Below are 20,164 nucleotides of genomic sequence, written 5' to 3' on the forward strand. Positions count from 1 at the left end.
AGGAGGAGGAGGTGTGAAAGTACTGATATATTGATGTGGAAACGTTGAAGAACAGATTGTTCCTAGCGGTCACCTGAGATGCCCCTCCTGTCTCAAGGAGGTAATTCCTTCATGTGTTATTGATAACACGTCTGATCTCCTGTCTTAATACTTAACAGAGCACAGTCCTCCTCCGTGTTCCAGCGACACATCCGGCTTGACTTCGCTGGCTCAGTGTTCTTAGATCTTTCTTTTGTCTCTCCTGTAACTATTCTCCTATATACTGTATTAATCAGGTATCGCTGTAGGTGTATCAGGATTCAGTAATGTGTCGTCTGTAAGGGGGTAACTGTGAGCGAGCTATGGTATATCTCATAGGTATGGGGGGGAGGGTGGTGATGCAAATGGTGGGACGTGGTGGTAAGAGTGGATGGTTCTGGTTAGCGTAGTTGGTAGATGATGATAGTAGATGAATGAGAGTTGGTTGAGGACACTGCTGGTGGAGGTGTGCTTGCTGGTGTTTTGGGATTGTGGTAGAGATAGTGGTTGTTGTTGTTGTTCGTTGGGATGGCTGGTGGTTTGTGAGGGTAGTTCATGGTAAGTAGTCGGGATAGATGATAGTGGTTGATAAGACTGGTAGTATAACTGGCAGGTGGGTGATGCTGGGTCTGAAGAGATCGTAGTAATTGGTGTGATAATGTGGTTGAGGTGTGTGGTAGGCATGGCCTTCATATCTAGAGACGGAGTTCAGTGGCCTCCATGTCTGGGGACGTAGTCCACTAAGGTCGGTAGCAGTGGTGGTAGGTATTACCCAGGTGTGGCTGGGTCTCTAGGATACATTAACAAGACATTAGATAATAGACAGCGTATTGATCTGCTGCAAATGAAGACGGCAGTGTACGGTGGCGCGGGTGTGGTGCTGGGGTCGTCCTGCGTGGGCGAGTTTGGAGGGAATAGGTGGGGGCTAGTGGGAGAAAGGTGGGGTGGTGGGCGTGGCGGGGGTTGCGGGTGTGGCGGTGTTGTGTGGGCAAGAGCGGACCAGCAGCGCGTGGGACCTTGTCTCATGAGGCAGAATCAAAGAGATTTTCCCAGAGTTAGGTGTCAATGGCTGGGATTTGGGTCTGCTTGGGACATAGGTCCTACCTGGGACCCGGAATCAATGTGACACCTGGGACATACCTGGGACCCTGCAACAACATGGAACCCGGGGTAAATTTTCCTGGGACCCAGGATAGATCTGTTTGGGAACCTTCTGAGAGGCGACGTTGTTGCTAAACCGTCGAGACTGTGGTATATGTGAGAAGGAATCCGTGAAAAAGACATAAGTAAACCCAGATCATCTTTACCACGTACGATGGGCATACTCACACAGTCTGAAGTTTCCTGTTGGCGTTAAATAGATAAGAAGGTACTCTGGTGGTTGAGTCTGGTTTCGGGAGAGCGTATGAGGGCGGCAGCGAGTTGTGAAGGATGCAAAAACGACCCAACTAACAGCATTAGGGAAATGAGGACTCAGGTTTCCCCCAACCCAGTGTTGTTGTGTTGGTGATGTTGGGCCGAACAAAAGGTACATTAAAGATGTGCGACAAATGGGGTGCCGGGAGCCAGTCGTCGGGTACGGGGCCGTGGTTGTGAGGCGCGCGTCCTAGGGAGCAGTTGTCTGGACGGGTCCTTTGGAGTGGTAGCCTGGAAAGGGATCTGTGGAGTGACAGTCTGGAAGGGGGCCCTGTGGATCGGTAGTCTGGAAGAGGCCCTGTGAAACGGTAATATGAAAGGGCCCTGAGGAGGGGTAGTCTGAAAGGGAGGGGTCGCGGGGGAGGGGGGGGGGAGGAGGGGTAGTCTGAAAGGGAGGGGTCGCGGGGGGAGGGGGGGGCTTATGGGATGGGATATATGGGAGGCAGATAAGTCCGTTCTTGTCGGTGTGGGGAGTGTGGGAGGGTCATCTGGAAAAGGACACCGTAAAAGGATCCCGTGAAAAGCTACATGAAAGGGTAGGTCGTCTGCTAAGGACGTTGCATCAGGGTACAGATGTCTGAGGCGAGGGTGGGGACGGGCGTTCCTCGACCGACCGCCTCTTCGGGTTCACGAAAAGCGCCAGGAGCCGAGCGAGCGTGGTGTACCCATGTGTCTGGTTTGGAGAGCCGGTAACGTGCAGGACCCTGCTACAGGATGGTCGAGGGGAGAGGGCGCCGACGCAGGAAGATGGCGGGACAAAGGATGGCTGCGGGAGCCAGCAAGACGTAGGATGTATAGGGGGAGAAATTGAAGCTTAACTTGCGAAAAGAGAGAGAGAGGTCAGGACAGGACCCAGCTGCAGGATGGCCAGGGGGAGGGAGAGAAATTGGGGGACGGGGGCGCCACCCCAGGGAAGACGGGAGGACAAAGGATGGCTGCGGAACACGGGACAGAAGACAAAAGACGGCAACGGAAGTCAAGAAGACGGATGAGGTATAGGGGGAAGAGCTGAAAAACACTTTGTGAAAAGAAATACAGGTAGATAGCTGATGAAGACACATCGAGGCAGGAAAGAAACCATAACAAAAACCTCGTAAGAGAGAGGATGAAGGAAGACTATAAGAAACTATCAAAGATAAAGTGTTCAGAAATAATAGTAAGATTGGCTGATGTACCAAAGAGAGAATGGCAGGAGAACAGAAAGACAAAGGAAAGGGATGAAAATAAGGAGACATCCACACAGTGGTTGGGGAAGGAGAGGATGAAAGATAGAATCTTTTATGAAAACAAAGTAAGACCAGAGGAAAGTGATGCACGCAAGAAATGAAAGAGGATATTGAGAGAGAGAGAGAGAGAGAGAGAGAGAGAGAGAGAGAGAGAGAGAGAGAGAGAGAGAGAGAGAGAGAGAGAGAGAGAGGACGTAGGAGTTACACTGAATGAAGCTGAGAGGAGGACAAAGAATGAGATGGAAGACAAGGAAAGAAATTTCAGAGGATGACTTAGAGTGGAGGGGGAGGAGGGAAGGAGGGTGGTGGAGTCATGGGAGGGAGGATGGCTGAAGGAGGTAGCCACCCAGGCAGGTAAGACACCCACTCTGGATATCAACAACACTTATCATATGGCCAGGACACTAAGTTCCTGGACTGCCTGGTTATTGGTTGGCTCCTTGTCCTCTCCGCCAATGGGATCGAAGTAAAATCCTGTTACGTAATACCGTCTTGTGTTTTTCCCTCTGCGGGTTGACTCGTGGTTATGGTATTGAGCCATTATTTTGTCGGATGGCGTAAAAGGTGAGGCTTTGGATTGGCTGAAGGGCTGTCAGGTAAGTTTTATCCCGGGTCACATTCGTCGATCATTTGAATGTAAACTGTGCTGTGATTGGCGAGATGGTTATCGTGTGGATGTGAACTGGATTCTGATTGGCCGGATCTTTGTAATGTGACACGGAAAGTATTTTGATTAGTCGAATGGCTGGGCTGCCTGCAGACAGTAGGCCGATCACGTTCAGCCTTACTGCTTGGTAATTGCTTGTAAACGAGTCTGTGGCAGCAGGAGGCAACCGTGCAGCGGGCCAGTAACGAGGTTGTTAACGATGGACTACCTGCCAAACGAGCGGTTACTGGGGGAGAGAAGGCTTGTACTGGGGCTGCTCGCGGAGGGGTGCCAGTGGTGGAGACTGTGGTGGTGAGGTGGTCAGGTAGCTTGGGTGGATGTGGGTGCCTGGGTCGATCCCTCCCTCCTGGCACTCTGGAGGGCCTTGGCTCTCTGCCCGGTGCCAAGGAAACTGATGTGAATATCGATGTATAGAAATTTGCTTCAGTATCTTAGAATATTTGGTGTCCTTTGGTCGACATGAGGATCATATATACAAATATATATATATATATATAATTCTTTATTGAATGTACAGATACTACCTATTACTCATTGTAAAATATCCTTTGCTGTTTTTGCTTACAATGCAATACGTGTTGGTCACTCCGTTGGTAATATATCGTAAGTCTTGATATTATACATTATCGTAACGTCCATATGAACCGTAAGTATTCTTTTTCTTTGACGAATGTCAGACTTTTCCTTGGTCTGTTAACTCTAGCTTGAGTTTCTTTATACTAGTAGAGGGGAGCATATGACGCTAATTAGGGGTCACAGAATTTTATTCGGACAGGGTTTCATTATTAGCAGCCAGTGGGCTAATGAACCTGCTGCTACAGGGAGCAGATCAGTCTGTTACAACTTGTATTGGACGTACACATTACGTTACATATGCTGAATATGTTGTAGATGATCAGAACATGGCTTTTGGAAGACAGTTATCAATGTCGGTAGAAGCAAAACAGTGAACAGCACAGTATTTGAATTGTATTGCCGCATTTGTGAGACATAATATCATGCAGAGACTGCATGATTATCATGAGAGTATCATCCAATGAATGTGCCACAGACTTTGGGATGATGTTTATGTGGGAAGTTTGGCCACACAGCCTTCGTCATCCATCAGGTGTTAGTATTCCTGATGAAGAATTAAACCTGCAAGCCAAACCATACCTATATCTGGGTCAGTTTTTGATCTTACGATGGCATCATGACGTAGAGAAAGAGAGAGAGAGAGAGAGAGAGAGAGAGAGAGAGAGAGAGAGAGAGAGAGAGAGAGAGAGAGAGAGAGTGAGAGAGAGAGAGAGAGCATGTATCCACAAATCTACAGATGAAGTAACCAGCATGTAGAACAACCGTGGACGCGAGGAGCCATATCAGGGGGTGATCCATGGGCGAGAAGACGATACGGAGTGCATTAAAGGTCCGGGATCTGGACGACTGGTTGAAATATGGTTGAATCTTTACACTTTGTACTTAACTGATTGCTGATGAAGCTTATTAAAAATCACAATAGTTTCAACAAATTAAGTCCAGAGGAATTTAAGTGCTGGAGAAACAGACACGTCCCAGGGGCTTTGCCTGAGGAGTTGGCTGTCGTAGGCAGGTCTATCTGCCTCGTATATCCACTCGAACGTTGCCACAGTGGATGCCTGGGGAGGAGGAGACAAGCACTGCACATTCTCTGGGGTTAAACGTTTTAGACTATAATGCAATCCAGTGTTCCTGCTTGCCAACATTTTCTGTGTTGCACTTTTGGTTGGTGGTGATGTGTTTGCACCTGGTTTTTTTTGTAATACAGCCAACCCTGCAAGATCTTGGTCTTTCAATGAGAGGAGAGAAATGAATACGAGGTAGGGTAGCGCTCGATACAGCCTCTTGTGTTTTCGACGTTGATGAGCGACGAGAACCACTGCAGGTGTCCTGGTGCTTGAATGAAAGGTCAAGTTTGTGTCAGATGGACAGACGTCTTCCACGTGCACAAAATGCCTTATTGTTCACTCGCTTTTTAAAGACACTGGAGTGTATATAACTCCGTCACATTCAACCTGAGAACCATGAAGAAAGACAGCCATTACTTAACCAGCAAACACGTAAATAACTGAATCACTTTCACAGTTTAAACGTCTTTATTTTTATAAGCAGGCGGACTAGTTCGGTGTACATTTGTGTGTATATTGGGAAGAAGTCAGTAGGTAAATCTTTTGATCATGAGATGCTATGTGAGGCGTCCTAGGATGTAGATGTTTCTCATGGTCGGTGACAACTTGTTTGGGGGGGAGCGTGAAGGACACGGGGAAAGACGCGCGACCCAAAGAAAGCAAGAGTGAGACTTACCCGGAGTGGCGCGTAACCTGATCAGGCTGAGTGGCGGCGGGTCACCCCTGATGCTGCTCCTCTTCCTCACTCTCTTTACACCCTGCCGGGGTCTGTCCTCCTCCTGCTGTTACTGCTGCTGCTGAGTGTGGCAACTATGAAAGGGACTATGTACTGCTACTGCTGCTCCTTTTGCCGAATGTCTGCACTTCTTGGAAGCGACTCTGCCGTTCTACTTCCTGCTGAGGCTTAAGTTTGATTGAAAAGCGTTTCACGGATTATTTATTGTTCCGTATGTGACGTGTTGCAAGATTTTTTTTTTTTTTAGAGATGTGTGGCTGTGTTGCCTGTACGTGTGGCAGATGTGATGGTGTGACGATTCCTTAGCTCATAAACCTTTAAGAATTAGGTGAGGGACAGATATAAACAGAGAGAGAGAGAGAGAGAGAGAGAGAGAGAGAGAGAGAGAGAGAGAGAGAGAGAGAGAGAGAGAGGTTTGGTTGAATCATAGAAAAACCATTGAAATGGAGCGTTGAAGAGCAGGCAAGGACGGATGACAGGAACCACCAAGCCTTTATGACAGCAACTTTATATAAGATGGAAGGGAGGGGGAGTGATGCTGGTGGAAAAGAGAGGAGGGGGGCTTGCTTATGTGGTGTCCAGAGGGGGGAGGGCGAGCCAGATGAGTTTATGGAAAGATGAGAAAGTCTGGGGATGATGCTGCCTCTGGGACAGAGGAGGGTGGGGGGAAGGTGGTCAGGTTATACACTCACATGATAATGCATTGTATACGAGGGAGGAAGGGAGGGGCTGTATCGCATGGCTCCTGCAGCGAAGAGGGAGTGATGGTGGGTGAGTGAGGGAGACGATACTCGAGGAAACTGTGCATGACAATGGTAGGGAGAAGATGCATGTTAGATGAAGAGGGAAGGTTGTAAAGGGAGAAGAGACTGGGAGATGGTGCTCAGGCGGGGCCACGAGGGTAAAAGATGATGTGAAGAATGATCGCATGCGGTTAGGTTATTAGCGCGGTGAAGACCAGATAGATGGAGCCGCAAGCTGAAAGTGTAGAGGATATAAGTTGCACCAGAGAGGGAGGGAGGGAGAGAGGGAGGGAATGGCGTAAGAAGACGTTTTAACTTTCACTCATTTTTTATGGGATTTCGTGTCTCAAGGGTTCAGGGGGTCTGGCTTCAGGATACTCACCCTAGGATGAACTAAGCGGCCAAGGACTCGACATCCTGAGGATCTCGTGAATCATGATACCTCCTGTGGCCACTACGTCCCGGTAACTTGACCTTATGTTATGGTAAGGTTAGGTTAAGATGACCAGTGTGCTGGGACGATGGTAGTGTGGCTGTCCTGTTGGATAGTGAGGAGAGCGAGACCCTTTGGTCAGGATTGTGTGGTGGCCTTCAGCCGCTGCAGCTCTACCCCTTCCATCGCCGTCCGTGGAGGACCCACTCACTCTTAGACAGTCCGTGGCGGACCCCGCCCCTCTCATCATACGTGGTGGATCCTATCCCCCTTCCCCTCATAAGCCATTGAGCCAACCCCCCTAATCATCTGTAAACCCCACCTTCCATCCTCCCTCATCATCCGTGGACAACCATCCCATCTTCTCTCCATCCCAGTCTTGAAGTTGGAAAGTACTGTTTACCAAGCAAGAACGACACAATGCCGGCGTATGGATCGAGTTAAGGGTCATCCGCCGGCCTCCGGACGTGTTCAAGGGCACAGGTGGCACCTAAACCTGAGAGTCACCGGCGGCCTTGTAAATAACTCACCTGATATCAGAGATGAACGCTTATTCCTGATTGTTTTTGGTGACGCGAGGGCCAATAACCTGCCCAATGAGGCGACCGGTTCCGTTATTGATAGTGATTGAAGATTGATTTCGGTTGATCGCTTGAGTTGCCGTTTCTTGCCTCTCGAGACAGAAGGATGGCGTTGATTGTGACTAAATGAGGTTTCGAGATTTCGCTCATGATCTCAGTATCATTACCTTTTGATTAACGACCGACCGAGTCTCTCCACGCGGCCTCGGAGCAGCATCTGAACAGCTCTCCACACGGTTGTTGGTCAATACGTCGCTTGTTTTTGGAGCGGCTGGGAATGCATTAGCAATGTTCAGTTGGCACAGGGATGTTTATCATGTTCAGCTGAACACTGCCACGACAGATGAGTGTCTGGTCCATTGCCACGATAGGTCTTCGGTCACCCAGACGGCCCCCCCTCGCCAGATGACAGGCAGTAATGTCTTGCCTTTTTGATCGTGTTTGAGTCATGGACGGTTTTAGGCAGCTCTGAGGTTTCTGAGAATTGGTCATCAGAAAGGCATATGATTATTGACAAAAACCCGGCATGATAAATGGCAGTGGCTGAAATTATGGAGTGGTAAGCTTGCAATAATGGAACTAGCCAGGGGTGCCGTGGGGGCGAGTGAAGGCTTGGGTCGAGTCCGATGTGTTTTCTCCTCTCTTTCCTCCTCACTTAGCCACTTAACCCTCAGCCTTGGAGGCTGGTTTTATCTGATTCTTTGTTTTTTCGTTTTCTTTCATTGGTGATGCCTGTCTCTTTCTCTCTTGTTCCCCTTCTGTCTGTCTGTCTGTCTGTCTGTCTGTCTGTCTGTCTCTCTCTCTCTCTCTCTCTCTCTCTCTCTCTCTCTCTCTCTCTCTCTCTCTCTCTCTCTCTCTCTCTCTCTCTCTCTCTCTCACACACACACACACACACACACACACACACACACACACACACACACTTTTACCTTCAGGCTGTCCCTGTTCTTCCTCTCTTTCTTGGCTTCTGCTTCAAGCTGTCTGCTTCCCCTCTCTCTTTCCTGGGATGTGATTCAATCTCTGTATGTCTCCCCACATTCGTATGTTCGGTCGTTTGGGTGTTTCTCTTTATGGTACCTGATCATTATATTATATTATATTCTTTCCTGGTCCTTAAATATGTCTCCTCTGATCCTCCGTTATTATCTTCGTTTCTTATACTTTCCTCTTCATCCCTTCATTGCTCCACCAAAATCCTTCCATCATTTTTCTTCATTAATCTCTCTCTTTCGTCTCTGACACCTGTCTTCACCGTTCGTTCCCTCCATCTCTGGCAAATGTCACATTCCTCTCACCGTAACCTTCCTCACTGTCTCTTCTCGTAACTCTTCCTCACATCTTCTTGCCTTTTCCTCCTCTCCTTGGAACCCCCACCACTCTTCCCCCTCCTCGGTGTGAAGACCCGTCTGACACGCACGTTAGCACTTTACGTGCACGGGAACGAAACCCTCAGTTTGATGGACCAAGGTGTACAGAATATCCTGCTAGCTGCATGGATCTTTAAGTTCTCGACTCGGGCTGAAAGTTCGTGTAAAAACTTACGCCTTAATGGGCGAGTCCAGCATGAAGTTCGAATGCATAAGAGTGACTTGGGAGTCTCTAAGAACGTGTAAAAATTGGGTATTGCGAGGGATGTGGGGTTCATGGCACACTCCAAGGCTGTTCGTTGGCAAGAATGTCTCCTTTGCGATATATGACGTGCCAACTACCATATAATATTGCCCGCAGAACTCGTTCGAAAGCAATGAACTTAGGTTGAGGTGCCTATTGGTCTCGTGGCTGCTGGTAGTCGATCGATACTGCACAAAGGCCTTCCAAGACGCCTTACTATGGGTCAAAGACCTTCCTCCAATATTGATCGACTTTCTGCAGCTCCGAGACTAATGGTTACCTCCGCCTAAGTTTATTACTTTCGGAACGGCCGTGTGAGTAATATTAAGTGATCGTAAGCAAGTCGTTTTCCGCAGTTGGCGCCCTAGACTCTGGGTGTAACGAGTCTCTCATCAGTTTCCAGGAGAAGTCTCTGGTCTTATTGACATCCCTGTAGTGTTCCATAATCCAGAGCCATTGGCCAGTTGGCCACTTCGAGGATAATGTTTACCAGTAGAGAACTTTCACCTCTTCGTTGTGGGGATATAGTGGGGAGGAGGATGAAGTAATCAAATCAGGAGTGGACTATAAAAGACAGTCGTATCATAACGTGGGAAGAACTGAACGCAGGAGCTGTGGAAGCGATCATATCTGATGACTTTACCTCCTGCCACCACGACAAAGGAACTGTCTCGTTGGCGAAAATGAGAGAGTGGATGCCTAGGACCTCCAAATAAAGAAACGTTTGGTCGACGATGATGATAGTTTGCTTGGAACGTACATTCTGGACTGGAACACTGTGGTGTAATTGTGGCTCTGGAAGACGTACAGGCGCCATGTGTTGTTTGTCTGGATCTAGTCGGACGTCGATGCTGTTGAGGAGGATGGAGATGACCGACCTTTCTTCATGAGGACATAGATAGTATTCTTCTGTGTGTATGAAAGTTGGTTGAAGGTCGCATCCTTGTTCTTGATAGGAAAATAGTTTCGTACTGGAACGAAACAATGAAATGGGAGAATGAATCCAGTGAAAGGTAGTAACGGTTGCCATAAATAATTTTTAGTGAACATAATGTTAGCATTCGAAGTCAGAGTCTATAAAGTATCTTGATAGTGAGAAGTTCAAAGAATTCCTTAGAAAAGCCACTGAACATCTGGAATATGTGATTAGATAAGTTTCCTCACATTTTACTGTATTTACCCGACCTGCAGTAGAAATGGAAGCTTGCGGACTGCATCCACGAAGAATGTGCATGGTCAGAGATTAAGCAGAACATCCTGGTTCCAGACCTGATCTTGGGGATAGAGACGAGCTCACGAAACCGACACTGGGCGTCCTGGGTTAAGAGGAAACGGTTTTCTCCAGGTTCGTGTTCTGTATCTGACTCACAGCAGAGTAAGATTGGAATATCCACATTGTGATAATACCTATTACCGTCCCTCCTCTTTGGTTCGGGCATAGGTACCAGCTCCTCCAGATACCGGCAGTGACAACTACCGAAACCATCACGTACCAACACCGCCAGATACACCGTCGCAAGAGGTCCGGACCACCGCTTTAGACGGCATTCGTCGACCCCCGTGCCCGACCCAGGGTTGCCGTCGGCTAAACCCACAGTACCATCGAGCCAGCACAACACACCTCTGCGACGTCCTCGCTGCAGGCGCAAACGGGTCATGTACATTTGTCGATGGAATTTCCAGTATCATTATTCGGTGTTATTTCTAGAGGGTCTGGAATCACACCCGAGCTGGCCGGCTTCATTCCAGGCGGGTTTGAGGCTTGAGACCAGCACGAGGACTTCACTGACCCCACAAGTCTCAGAATCATAAGCTTATGTCTTAGTGATCATGACATTCTGCTGCATGTGTTCCAAACTGTAATTCACACCGTACGACTTGGTAGTGTCTGGAGACTTTACGAGTACTTCACACTGCATAGAAGCGAGTAGGAGTTGCCTGAGAGGGCTTATGCTCATGGTGGATACTTAAAGAATAACGAGGGAAAATATAAGCTGTGTCGGAGCGTCAGAGTTTCAGTTACAGACTAGCCAGTTAGCGCAGAAGGAGCTGTTAGAATGACTGGTAAATGTACGTGTGGACCTGACCAGGCTCTGGCTCTGGGTTATGACATATGCTGTTGGGTTGTCCAAGGGCGGACGTAGGTCGTCTTAGAGAGTCGACCGGAGGGACTTGTTTTTTAGATGTGTTTGTGATGACTTGAATGTTTTAGCGGTGCAGTGGGGGATAATTTGGCCCGTAGGTTCCTGTGAAAACAACCACTTTCGTCAGTAGGAGCAGGAATTACTCTCTGGTATGCGTGGATGGCACAGGATCATGGTAGGAGGTGAACACTGCCAGTGACTGGCTTCTGTGCTAAAGTGTGAGGGAGGGTGATCATTATGGAGAAAGCAAGGGACGAGGGGACGGTGGCAAGAATGAGTTTTGGAGCGACTCGAATTCCCTGAAGTTGATTGGAAACCATACAGGGTCCTTAAGGCTATTTCAAGCGAGTTAGTCTAGCATATGGGACTCTGGTAATTGAAAGTGATGTGGACCCGTGGTGTCTGACTGCTATAAGCAAGGGGTAATTACACCAGAATACAAGGTCCTTTGGCCAGAACCGGGAAGGGGTGTTTGAAAGTTACCTATGGCATGTAGTATATATATCTTGGCCATTATGATGAAGACGGATGATCATTACCGATACTGTTAATGGTTTCAAGCAGAAGTGGATTAACAGTTACACTGGCTTGCTCTTGGGTCGAATATATTGACTCCAGTCTTGATCTTCTCTTGGTCTACCATACATCTAAGGCAGCATCAGCCTCACTGACTGTGCCAGAAACTTGAGCGGGTCGTTCACATGTAACGGAAGAATGAATACGTATATGGTGATAAGCTGGCATACTTATATGAATATACAGACTGTGTTCTTAACCCTGACGATTGGTCGTGTTTCTAGCACCGTAAGATTTGAGGTTATCAGTTTCAGCTGCGGCCCCACACGAGAGGAGTCTACATACATTATCACGAACTCGAATAAATCAGTTGAAGTGCTGCGTGTATGCGCAGAATTTTTTTTTAATGTAAGTAGAGATGACGTAAAGGAATTTCGTATTAGGCATCGAACTTGGGGTGCTAAAAAGGACTGTCACGGTGTCTGAAACCCTTGCAACATTCACCTGCAGTTGATTTGTTGAATCTCTGTGTTCATTCCTCGACTTTATGTCTTCGTCAGAGGCATGGTAGGAAAGCTCCATGTGAGGGAATAGAACATATCACACATGTCAGCGGACTTGCGCATGCCAAATGGTTTTGCATCTGTTGCTGTGTAGCATAGATGAGTGTCTTCCTCACATATGGGTCAGTTTCCATTCTGTTGCCGCACAGGGTATTGCTCGGCCATCCACTTGACTCCTCATTGTCATTGTAAGTCAGATTCATTGCCCCTAGAATGTCCTTGTGACCGCTGCTCTATGACTCACGTCCACTTATCTGCCACCATGTTGCTCCCGTAATTCTCGTCATGTTCTCCCTGTTGCTGATTAATGTTGTGCGAGCTCACACGACGGTGGTCGAACCAGACGAACGCTGATGCATTCCATGTACAAGACATACCTCAGCGACTGTTCCTGTAGCGACACACGAATAAGCCTCTCATATACCCTCAGTGATGGCAAGGATGGGTAGAAACTGCCTGATGACCTTCCCTAGGCAGTCTTAGTAACTACCTTGGTATGATAGTAGTGATCATCCCGACGAAGTGGGTGATTCGCTTGACGGGGTTAATTGTCTTTCCCTGCCTGAGTGTGAGGATTTTAGTGGCCGTTGTGAATATGTGTTGTTCTGTCCGACACTTCTTTTGACGCCATACGTGTTGTTGTTCGTGGTTATAACCTTGTATGGTGGCGTACGTGCTAGTGCTTATAACCTTAACAGTAATCAGCTCTTGTTCCTCTGTTCCTTCCCCTTTCAGTGTTATGGCGTTGGTAGTAACATTAAGTTAACAGCTTCCTTATTTTTTACCCAGTATAGTATGATGGATGAATGTAATATGATGGATGAATGTACTATATATATAACACGTTATACTTGTCCCCTTATCCTCTGGCAGTATGATGGTGTGTACCTAACAGCAAGATAATTAGTGATAAAAAAAATACAATAGTAATCAGTATCTCTTGTGTCCTCCCCAGAGTGTGATGGTGTCTGCCTGACAATGGACTTCCCTCGCGACTCCTCGTTCCGGGGCCGCGGGCTGATGGGGCGTCGTTCACCCCAACATACCCACCCTTCCGCCGTTCACGCTCTCGTCTCTCCCAAGATGGACCACTCGCCTACTTACGTCGGCGGCTCCCCCTTGATCGGTGAATCTCCGTCGGGGGTGCCCCGCTCGCCGGTGTCGCCCCTGGGCCTCGTGGGTATTAAGAGCGAGCCTCCGGTGTCGCCTTCGGGGCCCTCAGACTATCCCTCACACCCGAAGAAGCCGCGTTGCGACGGTGAGCAGGTGGAGTGGTCGCCCTCCCCTGGGGCCATGAGCGTCGACTCCCTATCGCCGCCCCCGCAGAACTCTAATGGACTCTCAGTGGGCTGTATGGGCCACCCTTCCAACGGCATGTCTCCCATGTCCTCCTCCAGCTACGACGCCTGCTCACCCTACCCTCCCAGATCAGGTGAGTGGCCCAGCAGTACTTGTTGTGCTCCGTGGGAAGCTGAGCGGTTATGTAACATCAGATTATGAAACGTTAAAAAAAAGAAAAAAATAGTTCCGTTGCGCGAGTTTCAAAACAGGAGATTCGTACTCACGCCTCCGGCTTCTTAAAAAAATCATGTCCACAGAATTCTGTACCCTCACGCGTCCCCTGGTCTCGCTATATTATTCACTAACGAAAACATTTTTCAAAAATGGTCGTCCTTATATGACTCTCGTTTTGGAATTTTTTTTTTTGTAAAGCTCAATGACTTGACCCTGTTGACTTGACCCACTGCAAGTTATGATGAAGTCCTCAGTGTCGTAGTTTACTCTACATTATGTATAAGAATCACTTGTAAATAAGTCACACACTATCTGCTTCACGGGTTCAGGATGAGTGATCTGACTTTCGCAGTAAGTGAGGATATGTGAGGGAAGGTCCCTGGCCAAGATCACATCACAGGGTAGACTGGTCCTTGCATGTAGGGCCAGCCTCCCAGGCACATCCACAGTCTCGGGTGGTTACGTTCATGTGGAGACCTGCACATTGACCTGCTGGCTACACTATCAGCGTTGCCACCATTGTACGCTGACGCCACCTGCTAGGGACAGTGAGATTAGGCCCCATATTTACTCGTCTCAGTCCATTTGAGGGGAGTGAGTTAACTCCTCCACTTCAAACACACACACACACACACACACACACACACACACACACACACACACACACACACACACTCTGTGATCTCACATGTTAAACGAGAGAGAGTGAACGGCCCCACACCCACAAGTCTCAAGCTGTTACCTAACGCGCTCATAATATTGATTGGAACTCTGGAACATTTGAATCCTCCTCTTGGGTGACTCTTTGGAGCTCTCGTACACAGACATTCGGAGATTATGCTTCTGAACTTATGATTACACTAAATATACCCGACCCGTGTCTGATAACAGGGTGATTAGCGTCATTATGCGATAATTAGGCGAGAGAGAAACAGGTTTGGTTGTGGACTGTGTACACGGAGGCACTGTGGGAAGCGAGACGGATTGGCACAGGGCCAGCAGGAGGGGGTGGAGGAGGAGGAGGAGGGGGAGGAGGAGGGGGAGGAGGTCGGGGGTGCCAGGTCTCGAGGTATAGATTAACTTTCGTATTTATTTTCATGACATTTTCTTCCGTAGTTGTCAGGTGTTCGAAGTAGTTTTAGGGGTTGGTTTGTGGAGATGTTGGAGCAGTGGAGATTGGCCGTCCTCTGGGGAAGCGCGAGTAGGGGAGAGTAGAGCGGGAGGGAGGGAGGGAGATCCGCACGAGGAGAGAAAAGGAAGAGATATATGGAAATGTACGAGACGATGAAGGAGAGACTCATAGGAAAGGAACGGTTGGCGTCGGAGATTGGAATAATAAGACAGATGAGGTGTGGTGGGGGGGGGGGGGGGGTGTCTCTTGTCTCGCGAAGTGAACATACTGGATGAAGAGAAGGAACGAAATGTCATCATTCTTACTGGAAGCTAGAAATTACTTCTTGTATAGGAAGGTGTACACACACACACACACACACACACACACACACACACACACACACACACATACAAACAGAAGATGGGATGGGAGGGTGTAGCGAGGTGTAGCGGACTGTGGAGGCCATAAAGAAGGCGGAATGAGGAACAATAGAGGAGAGATATAGGTCTTGAAGACCGCCATCCTCCGGGTCTATTCTTCAGCCTCGGGTGTCACGGCCAGGGATCGCTGACGGCAGCTGATGGCGGTGCCTCCTGCACCCGCACCACGTGGATGGTGGCGGTGCCTCCTGCACCTGCACCACGTGGATGGTGGCGGTGCCTCCTGCACCCGCGCCACGTGGATGATGGCGGTGCCTCCTGCACCTGCACCACGTGGATGGTGGCGGTGCCTCCTGCACCCACACCACGTGGATGGTGGCGGTGCCTCCTGCACCCGCACCACGTGGATGGTGGCGGTGCCTCCTGCACCCGCACCACGTGGATGGTGGCGGTGCCTCCTGCACCCGCACCACGTGGATGGTGGCGGTGCCTCCTGCACCTGCACCACGTGGATGATGGCGGTGCTTCCTGCGGCAGGTGGACACCGGCGGTGCCTCATGCACCCACACCACGTGGATGATGGCGGTGCCTCCTGCACCCGCGCCACGTGGATGGTGGTGGTGCCTCCTGCGGCAGGTGGACACCGGTGGTGCCTCCTGCGGCAGGTGGACACCGGTGGTGCCTCCTGCGACGGCTCTCTGGATGTTCGTTTCCTAAGCCACGGTTCTCCTTCCATTGAGCTCTTGGTCTCGCTAACACCGAGGCCTCGATCCCGTTCGTTGTTCTCTTTCTTATCAGCGTTTATGATTATTATTTTTATTTGTTATTCGTCGACTTAGTCGGCTGTTCTCTTCTACATTTTGTCTGTCTCTTACAGCCAGGGTGAGTGGCTCTCTCCCAGGATAGTTTGTCAGTAAAAGTGGTGCGGCAGGACGAACTATTCTGGCTGGCCAACGCTGAAAGCAATCCCGACTTGTGTTCGTGTGTGTTTTTGTTTCGACATGTTTGTCTCTTATTTTTGTTGTTGTTGTAGCTGTATTTGTTTCGGTGTATGTGTTATTGTTCGTTTCTCTATATATGTACTTTTTGTGTATGTATATTTTTTTTTTTGTGTGTGTGTGTGTGTAGAGAGAGAGAGAGAGAGAGAGAGAGAGAGAGAGAGAGAGAGAGAGAGAGAGAGAGAGAGAGGGCGGAGGGCACGGGGGCCCTTCTATGGGTCCTGTTCGTACCTAACGGGGGACGCACAACCCACCGTGCCAGTCATTGCTATAATTTCTCCATCCTCCGTAGTGAGGGAGGGTACACCATCACATGCGACACATGGAGATGTTGGGTACACGTTCCCCCCTCCCACAGTTGGAGGTATTCACCCCCATCTCTCTCTCTCTCTCTCTCTCTCTCTCTCTCTCTACACACACACACACACACACACACACACACACACACACACACACAACCTCACTCACTCTCTGTTCTCGACAGCAGAAATAACTCGTTGGGATTCCGAAAAGGAAGTAATTATAGCAGTTATGGTGGGGGTGGGTGGAGGGATGAAGTGTGGTGTCTCTGGCCAGGGTTGTGGTGGTGGTGGTGGCGAGGAGAGGCCATGCCTCTGGCACCGTCGCCAGGGTCTGGCTGCAGAACCTGGCATACAACCATCCCTGATGATTGCCCCTTATTATCATCAACCTTTTTCCTTTTTCTTTTTTTTTTATTCTCATTGATTCTTCATCCTGTGATGTTCCTGGTGTTACCGAGGGAGGAGGAGAGGTTAAGGGGCGTGCTGGGGGGTGCCAGTGGTGACCTAGAGTGGGGAGGGGTGGCTGGCGCTCAGAGAGGTTGGGGGGGAGGGGAGGGGAGGGGAGGAATCTGTAAACACCAAGTGACTGGAGGTAAAATTTGGCAGCTGGGATTCTCAAGAGGACAGTGACCCAATTTAGGCACTGTGGTTGGTGTTGGCCAGTCACTGAGGCAGTGACCACGCAGTTCACTGTTGACCTGCCATCCTTTTGACCTTGGTTGCTGGGAGAGAGGCCAAGGGTGGGGTTTAACGGGATGGTAGTGGTGGTGCTGATGATAGTGGCTGTGGTGAGGATGAAGGGATGACAGTATTGGTGTGGTGGTTATAATGGTGATAGAAGTTGAAGGTCGGTGGTGATAGTGCGGTGAGGGAGTGAAGTGATGTTAATGAATGTAGAGGTGATGGAAATGGCTGTCAGCTGTGGAGGAAGTGGTGTTGATTTATGATGGAAGTAGTGGTGAATGTGGTGATGGGAGGGAGGATCCTGGCGTTGAGCATAGTGATGATGTGTGTAGTTATAGTGATGCGGTAGTGATGATGTGTGTGAGGGGGGGGATAACGGCGTCACTGATGACTCTCCTGGTGGGGAAGATCTAGTACTCATGATGGTTGGATTGAGGTAGACGCACCACCTCCTTCAGGAGTCTTACCACGTCAAGAATGTAACGATGATGTTGCGCCACAGTGACCCATCTCTTGCGTCACCATGTTAGATTCGAACGCCAGCGCCTTCCACCTGAAGATTCGCCGAAAATTCGTTAGTTGATTATATTCAAGTCGCTAGATCGCAGGAGCTGTCGTCGAAGGACGTTTATAGAACGCATAATGGTTCAGTTCCCGAAGGCGGAGGATTTCACATCCCAACCTCATCACGTGAAGAATTCCCGGGGAGGCTCGTGTCTTATGATGGAGTGCCTTAGAGAAAACAATCCGTGTGCAAATATGGCGCAGGGGAGGAGGAGAAGACCAGAAGGGAAACCTGATGAAGACTGAGGAAGGGAGGAAGAAGTGCGGGGAAAACGGGGTTTGTTATGCTGGTCTTTTGGTGTCTGTGTTGCTGGTTTTCATAGGAAGATGGAGTGAAACTTGGTGGAGTACCAATGAAGAGAGAGAGAGAGAGAGAGAGAGAGAGAGAGAGAGAGAGAGAGAGAGAGAGAGAGAGAGAGAGAGAGAGAGGAAAAATAGGTTGCAATCCTGGGAAACATTAGTGTCAGGATGTAAATCTCGCATCTCCCCCCTCCCAATCCGCCCTCCCAGTGGCTTAAACCCCTCCTCCCCAGTGCCTCAAACTCCTGCCTAGTACCTGCATCATCTCCCCAGTACCTCCCACCATCTCCCCAGGGGAGTACGTCCCTCCCTCTTAATCTTAATTCCCGGGTGCTGCGCCACTCTCCCCGTCGTATTCTCCCACAATGTTTTAAATCAGTTTTGACTTTGTTTTCCTCTGTATATTTGTAGCTGAGGCTCCTCACATGTTGGCGGCGCCCCTCACCTCATGACATGGGTCATCCTGTTCTTCATTTTTTAGTTTCACAGGTTTGGTTCTTGGCTCCGTGAATCGTTTGGGGATATTTTCCTCATGGCCAGTGTAGGCGCTCTCGGACGCTCGCTACTCGACATTTGTTTTAAATGGCCCATGGAAGGCGCTCTTTGTGATATTAGGAACTTCTTGTAGCTACATCCATACAGGCCAAATGCTACAAAAAGTCCACAAGCTATGGCTTCCTCCTCCTCCTCTTTAAAAGTCATTCCTTCCACTTCCTCCAAAACGCTTGGGCTATTAATTTTCTTTTTTTTTCCCTTTCTTTTCGCCTTTTTTTTTTTTCTTATCTCCTTACCCGTTCTGGTCTCGCTGCGGACTTCTGTCCATGACAGGCGCGTTTGATGTATAATAAAGTGGTTATGTGTGAGGTAACCTCCGTGGAAATCCTCTTCGTTGATTCTTGCCTCTCTCCAGGTACTGTAGGTGAAGAACGAGCTGGTACACTAGTGTGGATGGGAGTGTTCGGACACGAACGCTTACCTTTCTGAAGCCATTTCCTGGCTGACTAGACTGGCTAACATGGCAGGTGTTTAGCCTCAGTGGAAGGAGAGTGACACCTGCAGTAGTGGGCTACTCGTCACAGCTGTCCTCTCCAGGAGTTGGGTTGTTGAACGCTAATAATGTACTTCCAACTCGACCATCTGGGTCTCCTCAGTCGGTTGGACGGTAGGGTTCCTCCCAGCGTTGACATCTCCCAGCATAAAGGGATGAGTAGATCTTGACTCTTCCCCTCAGCCAAGAGAGGCATTCAGATGTTCATGATCCTCCTGACGTGGGACTTACAGATCACTGTGGTATCACCCAAGGATCTCATCCCATTAATGTCGGTCACCGGGTGGGGAGTTGACTGATATGGTAAGGGGAGGAAAAAGAAAAAAAAGAATATAGGTTTATGTTGATACTGGCGGCTGTTGATTGAATATGTATTTATTGTTGGATTTAATGGCCGTCAGCTGGCAATGGCCATTAATCCAGAACCTGTACCACACACGTCACACATATGTCAACAGAAATCCTAGGGGAAAATTTGTTATATATGTGTCTGACGAGGGCGGAGGTCTGCTGCGTCATGTAGCCCCGGGGCTGCCTCTGGGAAGCCCGACTACCTGCTGCTTGGTAGCCTGACTACCACACCTTCGTAGGACTTTATAGTAGTCTCCTGAAGGCCTTCGCTTTAGGACCCCTTCTATAGGATCCTCTTTAGGACTTTCCTTGTAGATCCCCAAAAGACTCCCTGTAAGGGCCCCTCTGTAGGATCCCCCGTAGGAGTGCCCTTTTAAGATCCCCTATTTAGGAACCCCTACAGTTCCCCATCTCTAGGACCTCCTATATAGGATCCAATGTAGGAACTCCTGTAGGATTCCTTCCGTGTAATGTTTACCCGACCCATCCAAAGTACAGATTCTCTTCTCACCCTTCTGAAGCCCTGTCAGAAGCCTTAGTTTCCCTTGTTTGCTTATAGCATTTTACAAGATCGATTTTCTCTTTTAATGGAGGTGATTTACATGATGACA

General features: G+C 49.1%; 1 protein-coding gene across 7 annotated transcripts in view; it reads left to right on the forward strand.

Annotated features, from left to right (window-relative positions):
- LOC139753495 (ecdysone receptor-like) overlaps positions 1-20,164 on the forward strand; it is a 530,512-nt gene that overhangs the window by 57,000 nt on the left and 453,348 nt on the right. For all 7 annotated transcript variants that reach the window (XM_071670109.1, XM_071670110.1, XM_071670113.1 and 4 more), the window contains exon 2: positions 13,253-13,729. In XM_071670109.1, the coding sequence (XP_071526210.1) occupies positions 13,276-13,729 (454 nt within the window). In that variant the 5' untranslated portion in view covers positions 13,253-13,275. The remainder of the gene's footprint in view (positions 1-13,252; positions 13,730-20,164) is intronic.

Source organism: Panulirus ornatus, chromosome 14 (assembly GCF_036320965.1).
Source record: "Panulirus ornatus isolate Po-2019 chromosome 14, ASM3632096v1, whole genome shotgun sequence".
In the NCBI taxonomy this organism is placed as follows: domain Eukaryota; kingdom Metazoa; phylum Arthropoda; class Malacostraca; order Decapoda; family Palinuridae; genus Panulirus; species Panulirus ornatus.